This window comes from Spodoptera frugiperda, chromosome 12 (genome assembly GCF_023101765.2).
Source record: "Spodoptera frugiperda isolate SF20-4 chromosome 12, AGI-APGP_CSIRO_Sfru_2.0, whole genome shotgun sequence".
Classification (NCBI taxonomy): domain Eukaryota; kingdom Metazoa; phylum Arthropoda; class Insecta; order Lepidoptera; family Noctuidae; genus Spodoptera; species Spodoptera frugiperda.
Genome location: NC_064223.1, coordinates 983,334 through 991,086, shown reverse-complemented (window position 1 = coordinate 991,086; position 7,753 = coordinate 983,334). Strand labels below are relative to the sequence as shown.

The following is a 7,753-nucleotide window of genomic DNA, read 5'->3' as shown; positions in this document are numbered from 1 at the left end:
TATAAGCGAGTGTGCGAGTGAGGCGGGCGATTACTCGCACTACGATACGCACTGTAGAGAAATGACCACTGGTTGCTCGCTCGGCGTTTGTTTTAATCGCTTGGCGAGTGTCGCCGAGCGAGTGTTATCTTTCATAGCTCTTGTCGCTCAGCGACAAACTAGTGAAGCGAGCACTCGCCGGCAGTGTGAACAGTCAGCGATCAACTATTTGTATATGCATCTCTTTTGTTTACACGGAAAGTATATCTATTGTACGTTTCTTGAGCGAGAAAATAGCCGATAGTTAGTCGTTTTCTCGCCGTTGGTGGGACAACTGCCTTATTCACGGGCAACAACCTAATATTATAAGTTAATCAGGCAATGTGTTTTATTACATCACGATAACGATACAACACGACTTTTTAATAGTCGAGTGGTTGTAGATTATTGAGTTTTTCCGAAGTAGCACGTGGTCTGGATAGTGTCCGGTGTATGGCCTAGTTATTGTAGTTAGGCTTAACGTCTAATACATACATTTGCATGAGTTTGACTATCTAATCCTTCGAGATAAAGCGTGATGCGTAAGAATTCGTAAAGGTTTTGAACAGATAAATATAAACTGTGTTCTTGGTCACTTATTGACGCATCATCTAACTCCTGCGATAGATAGAAGGTTATCAGAGTATTCAGATAAAATGTTAACATTGTTAGGAATTACGTACGGGGCCGCTGCTTATCTTTTCCAATTCTTAAGCTTAAACTAATTAAAACCAGCATAAAAACATTTCATGTTATATTTATTGTTAAGCATATACGTAGTAAAATATTACGGAATGTAGCAGCATTTGCTTTCAATACATTGTATACAAGTAAGAGCAACACTGCTCAACATAGGACACTTCCCAAAATACTGCGAAAAAAAGTTACAAAAAAATAATATTCGAGTTTTACAGATTAAATGTGGCATTTAGACTTGGTTTCTGAGTTTCTGGTCGGCCTTTCTGAGTGCGGCTGCCATGTGGAGCTGCTTGACTCTGAGACGGGCCCAGACGAGGTAGTCTTGCAGGCCGATGATTTGCGCAGCCATTAGCGCAGCGCTGTCAGGGTAGATGACTGTTGCGCAACCCAAGCCAGATGGCACGGAGAGAGATGACCAGATGTCCTGGAGGAAGGAAATTTTTAGTATATTTTACAAATATTGCAATACATTATTTCATAGTGAACTAGAAGTTGGTTGGAAGGAAGAAGATAATGTTTGAAAACTTTAGTTCTCAGAAACTTCACTGTGATGAGCTGTCGAATAAATATTATTTTTCTTATTTCAAGAGCTTTACTCAATAGCGAACTGTTAAAAGAAAACAACTAAAAAATAAATACTTCTAGCAAATCTTCTTCTCCATTCTCTAATCTGTCCTCAAATTATCACCAAGAGATCAAAAGTTAACTAATAATTTACCTGGACCATTTTATCGGAAGGTGGTGGGCAGTTGATGACGGGGTAGGAGGTGTTGCCGGACAGCACGGGTCCCAGTCCGTTGGAGCGGCCCGCCACTGCGATGAACACGAGGGCTCCGTGCGTGTCCTCATACTGCTGCATGATGCGCAGGGTCTCCTCCGTCGCCTTGTGAGCTGATGTCACGCGGAGGTCCACGCTTAGACCGAGCTCACGGGCCGCTGTTGATGTAAATTAAGTAGTTAGTAGAAGCTTTAATAGATTTTCAACCTTATCGTTTTGTAATACAAATTAAAATCTGTTACTAGTGACTTAGGGATCGATTACCTTCGTAACTATTGTTGCTTGAGATTTTAGATTTTCTGGTAAAATCCTAGTTAATAGAACTAGATGTTCTATAAGTTTTTAAACTGACATGGTCACTAACGCTATCATGTTGAACTGAACATCCGTAATAATGGCGCTTGAAACAGTACCGAAGTATCGGAAACTCATAGACATGAATAAACATGGTAAATATCCCGTCTCAAGTTCTACTCGATGTTCTATTAGCTACAACGTTTAAATGGTCAACACTGACACGAATTTCCTTAGCAAAAAAACACAAAGTACCTTTAGCGATCTTCTGGCAATGTTCTTGGTCGGCAGGGGATCCCATGAAGACGACTACCTTGTGGTGCACGTTGGGTTTGAGGAAGTCGAGCTGGTCCTTCACCCAGCTGAAGTTGCGCTTCACTGTGTCCAGGTCCGCTGCTGTGACGGTGGTCAGGTTTCTGTATACCTGGGATACGAAGATTGGGTTACATTGGGTCACATCAATACATCGTCAGAGCTTAGTGACAATAGGTATCTATTGTCAGAGAGAAATTCTCAAAAGCCTCTTTCGTCAAATCGAAGAGGTTCAAAACTGACAAATTGGCTATCACAAAGGCTAAGAATCAACTGCAGATGGAAGATGGAAACTATTGCTATTAGTTACCTGTTTGTCCACCATCAGCCTCTTGTCACCAGAAGGCCACAGCCTCCAGGAGTCGGAGTCGATTACATCAGCCAGCAAGATGTTACCTAGGAATTAAAATTAATTCATTAAATGCCGATAACTTTCCAGTGTCTTACTTTCAAGTTACCATTTAGATTCACTACCGACATTTGACATTAGTCTTTAGGGTCAGTATTTTTTATAGTCGGGTATCAAACTTGTATTCCCTGACCATAAAAAAATTCAAGATAATATTTGAATACATGAATTTGCTTACCTTCAGTGTCTACGCCGAATTCGATCTTCATGTCAATGAGCGCACAGTCGCGGAGAGCCCACGCCTTCTCCAAGATCTCGAACACCAAGATAGTGGCCTTCCTCATGTAGTCCACCTCATCTTGACCTGGAGAGGATAGGAAAGAATTTGATGAGGTTTCATGTAGAAAGTATGAGAAGATTAGTTGGACTGCCTAGTCGAGTGGAGGCAAGTGTGATTGCCAAGCAAGGAACAAGTCTTAAGTTTCGATTCGTAGTCTGGGGTAGAGCAAAGTAGTTTCTTGGCTTCCTATTTCTTCCACGTCGGGTACATTGCAAATTGCACTGCAATACACTCAACATCTATTACATTCGACTCATCAAATAATAATTTGGAGAAAGTAGTCAAAGGCTGTTTTTTTTTATCCCGTTAAAACACAGGGTCGACCATATGTTTGCAGGTGTAAAAAATCTTACCAATAGTAAGTCCATTGATGTGGAACTTGGCAGAAACGATCTGTTCTTCAGACCATTGAGGGTCGTGGTTGGCATCGTCCTTGTAGAAGGTCTCCTGCTTCGGGGGAGTGAATCTGAAGCCCTCTGGTACTCCAGGGTTCCTCTTCAAGAAGGATCCGGTTGCCAGACGCCTGGTCACCCACTCGATGGGGATCATGTCACATTTTTTCGATACGAACGCTGTCGGTGACGCGATTTTGACGAAAGCTGTATTGATTCCTGGAAATACATAGAGCAATATTTTTGTCAAGAATGGTGTAAAAGAGAATCAAGTGGGGGTGTGTTTACATGATATCCCCTAGACGCTTATAGGGGCGGTAATTAGCAGTAATGATTATAACTCAGGTTTTCAGTATCGAACAAACAAGAAGAAAATTTCCCTGAAACTGAAAGGGACATATTCCAGAGAAGGTCCACTGTATTTCGTTAATCTTTGAAGGATTAGTAAATCAGTGTCCCTTTTCATAGACCAATCCAAGACAGAAGATGTCTTTGACCTGCTAGTCTGTTGATAGATGACAGATTCCGTAATTGGACCACAAAGAACTCTTATTTCTCATTATTTTGGATCTAATGGAATCATACCATACCTACCATCTTCATATTCTTTACAAAATCATTAATTAGACTTCAATACATATTCGACGTATAAATTAAAATCTACAAATAAGTAGGTACGTTTAAGTCCATCTAAAGTCCAATGACGCACCCAATTGTTTTCTATTTAAAAAAAAAAACAAGCTCGTTATAGATAATAAATAATAATAACGAGGGTCCATAAATATTATGAAGTTGACCTCTAACGAAGGCAATGTTTCATAACTGTTACAAGATAATCTGTTGTTGTTTGCGCGGGGTCCGCGGGTCACAATAATAACAGCGTAATAATACGATGTAATATCTACGTATTTTGGTACATTCTGCCTTACATATTACATACTCACACCTCCACTCGATATTTTTTATAATAACTATCTCATGATAGTTAAACATAACATACCAAATTAATTTAAAAAAATCGCGGTGTCTATATATTATACTATAAATGAACTACAGAAATAATGAGCAAACCGCGATTGTTTTATTTAATTTCCACTCGATTTAATACAAAGCTTGTCGGAAAAGTAAATGTGCGTAAACTTTTTTTTTTTTATGGAACAAGCCGGCAATCGAGCATACGTATTACCTGATGGTAAGCAATCGCCGCCGCCCATGGACACTTGAAACACCAAAGGCGTTACAAGTGCGTTGCCGGCTTTTTGGGAGTTAGGAATTTATGTTCGGGAATCGGGGATGGGAAAGATTGGGAAGGGGGAAACTTCTATAATCTCCTCGCATTTGGGTAATTTGGGCTTGCAAAAACCAGAAGACATTTTTGTCATTCAGCAATCTAGAGTGGCTTATGACACAGGTAAATGAAATCAATACGTGTCCAACACATGGTATTATGCTGGAACCCAGAACTGCGCGAGACATAATAAGATTTCTATTGGTCAAAACGAAAAAATAATTGTAATTAACTAAAAACATATTCATTTCCGCATAAAATCTGTAGTCGAACGATCAAATATCATTGACATCCGTCAGACAAAAAATGACATCTCTAGCAGCAGACTTAAAGGTCATATTTCAATGGCGGCTTTGGTCATCCGAATAAGTAATATTACATCATTACTTGGGCAGTCCGTCCTTTTATCTCATTGATAACAGAGAACAAAAGACCAACTGTATCTTTAGTTTGATATAAACTGACGCACATCTGAAGGGCAAGTCGTTCAGTTAATCTTGGACGAAATATCGGCGACCACAGGCGAAGTTTTGATAGTGATATTGCCAATTAGCGATGATTTACTGAATATTTTTATCTAAATATGATAAAAAATAAGATATCATTGTGAACTTTTGTGCTGGTAACAGATTTGATGATTTGGCAGATTAAATAAAGCCAAGTGTAATAAGTTCGGGTAAAGGTGCCAGTACATATTTATGGTCCTTTATCGGTACTAAAGGTGGCCAACAGGGTGGCTATAGTGAGGTAAAAATCCCACGCCCCCTACACTTTCTCCTCAAAAAGCAAAGTAACTTTTGAAGTTTTCCCCCGTCATCAAAAAAATAAAGTAAAAGTATAGTATTTACGGTGTTCACTTGTTTGACAATTGAATTTGGTCCTAAAACCCACATATTATAATAGGTACTACCAAATCGTGGAAGTTAATTTTATGACAAAGTTACTGTGTAAGAAATGTTTCATTTTTATGGAAACACCATAGTTTCTCTCAAATACTTGCCAGATCAAAAAAATTAAAGTATTTGAAAAGGAAATACGAAACAGGTAAAAATGATTACCGAAAGCCAGAAGAAGAAAATGTCGATAGTTTACTTACCAGCAGACTTAAGGATATCGAAGACTTTGGCATTGGTCTGGTTGGAGATAGCGGCCTTTCCTTCAAGGTCATGGGCCTTCACACCGTCTCCGGCGGTGATGCGGTCCTTGTTCAGCAGGAGACAGTGGCCAGGCACCTCGGGCAGGTCGAACACCTGCTTTGTCTTGCCCTCGATGAGGAGGTTTCCCAGCTTGTAGCCACCGACTGAAAACAATAGGTTTTATGGTTACAATGAGGAGCTTAATGATGTGCTGTTGCAGACGTCTATATCGTATCTACCTAGTACAGTTAAGTGATGTCCTTAGAAGATGCGTAACATGACTTAGCAGTAGTGACTTCTATCGAAATATTTGAAGCGGACATTTCTTTTGCAACGTGAGGCGTTTTATCCTCGAAGGAGGTACGAGGTGCACATCACAGCACGTAATGCCACTGTACAATATACACACACTTTTCACAATTTGTGTTAAAGTCTCATGTAATAGAGGGTGACCCTGTTGCCATATACTGGGCACAATTCCAGACTCCGTGCTACGATTGAGAATTTTTTCGAATCGACCCGGGAATCGACCCCAAAACCCCTTGTTCGGCAGTCGCAGTGCAGTTATTTTTTGTAAATGTAATATCGTACGAACCAACCTGTTTTATTTTCCAGAAATCATTCGGTTTAAAAGTTAGATTACCTATTCATTTATAGGTATCTTTTTTATTTTATATCTTGGTATGCACACTAATACCTAGTAGTACCTAGTACTTAATTTGAATTAAGTAGTTAGGTAGGTTTATTTATATTTAATTTTGATATATGAAGTATTTTGATATTACATATTATGCAGTTTTAAGTGCATTGATATGTACCTACTTACTATAAGTAGTTAGTGTAATATAAAGTCAATTAAAGTCGCATTTAGCATGGTATGTGCCGTAGTAGAGGTGTCGAATTGTTAATTATTGTTATAAATATATATACGTGAATCTAATTAGTTTAATTAACATACGTAGTACGTACGTTGGTAAAATAAAGTATAAATTCGTCGTCAAATATAATGATTACAGTTTATGAGGGTAGTCATAAAGAACGCGTTCACTTTTACCAGCATATTTATCTGAGAAACTAAAGATCGAGATTACAGATCAAGGACCATCTGACTATCAAATGAACCATGTGATTGAATGAAAAAAGATAATACAACTCGTACCACTAGTAACAAGACATTTAAATAAAAAGAATCAACATTTAATTTATAGTCAAGGCCGAACAAACCAATTCCTTTGTATGAATAAAAAATACAAACCGACAAAATGAAGCGAATTCAATACATTCTTGATGTTCTAGTCTATGGTACTTTTGAATTTAGGCGGGTTACATTCACTATTTGACAAGCGAGATGTTGTTTCGAAAAGTAAATAAAAAATTTACCTTCTTTTGGATGAGCCATTTTCTGTGAACCGCTAGTACTCCTGTGTGGGAATAGCAAGACTATGGGTCGCGCGTTTGTTCCACGGCACAGCGAGGGCCTTTTATAAAGTTTTGTGTTCGGAGATGTGCACCACGTGCTTCGCTCGCTACGCACACAACCGGCTCGGTTTGATAACAAGTAGTGTAGTGCGACTATCGCGTTTTGATCCGTACTTTATACTTGCATTCACTTGTAAATAAAATTTGTTGATCAAAATATTATTTCCATATCTTTATGTTATTATTTTTGTTCATGTTTATGTTATTATTGCTTCATATTTAATAATTATTTTTGCCTATAAGGTAACAATATATTCTTTTTCAGATACAAAACATTACGTTTTACGGTTACTTAGTAATTTCTCTGGTGTTGCGGGTATGGGCATTCGGTGTATAGCCGCCATAGACGGCACTGATTGTATAGTATCATGTGATCCGTCTGCTCATTTGCCAAGAAATTCTGAAAAGAAATATTTTTTTAGACTCGAGAACTACAAAATACAACCCTTGATCTAAGTCACTTAAGAGATTATTCATTCATAATTTTGATACCATCTGCCTAATTTTTATATTGTGAATGAATAAGTGAATATTATACATATTTTTTAAACCCTTCAAGTATCAAAACACAATGTTTTATTTAGCAACTTCGTGTGCGTTCCGAAGCTTACTTAGACGGAAGTTCTTTTCATTCATTCTAAGATTAAATAATTTTATTTTTTACATAT

General features: G+C 38.3%; 1 protein-coding gene across 1 annotated transcript; it reads right to left on the bottom strand.

Moving 5' to 3' along the window:
* Positions 1-759: 759 nt before the first annotated feature.
* Positions 760-7,170, bottom strand: LOC118262367 (bifunctional phosphoribosylaminoimidazole carboxylase/phosphoribosylaminoimidazole succinocarboxamide synthetase). Its single transcript, XM_035573635.2, has 8 exons — positions 6,987-7,170; positions 5,567-5,770; positions 3,144-3,401; positions 2,689-2,814; positions 2,412-2,497; positions 2,045-2,213; positions 1,436-1,653; positions 760-1,141 (listed from the first exon to the last, which is right to left on the bottom strand). Exons 1-8 carry the CDS (start codon positions 7,003-7,005, stop codon positions 947-949), a joined length of 1,275 nt encoding a protein of 424 aa, XP_035429528.1. The 5' UTR covers positions 7,006-7,170; the 3' UTR covers positions 760-946.
* Positions 7,171-7,753: the final 583 nt, after the last annotated feature.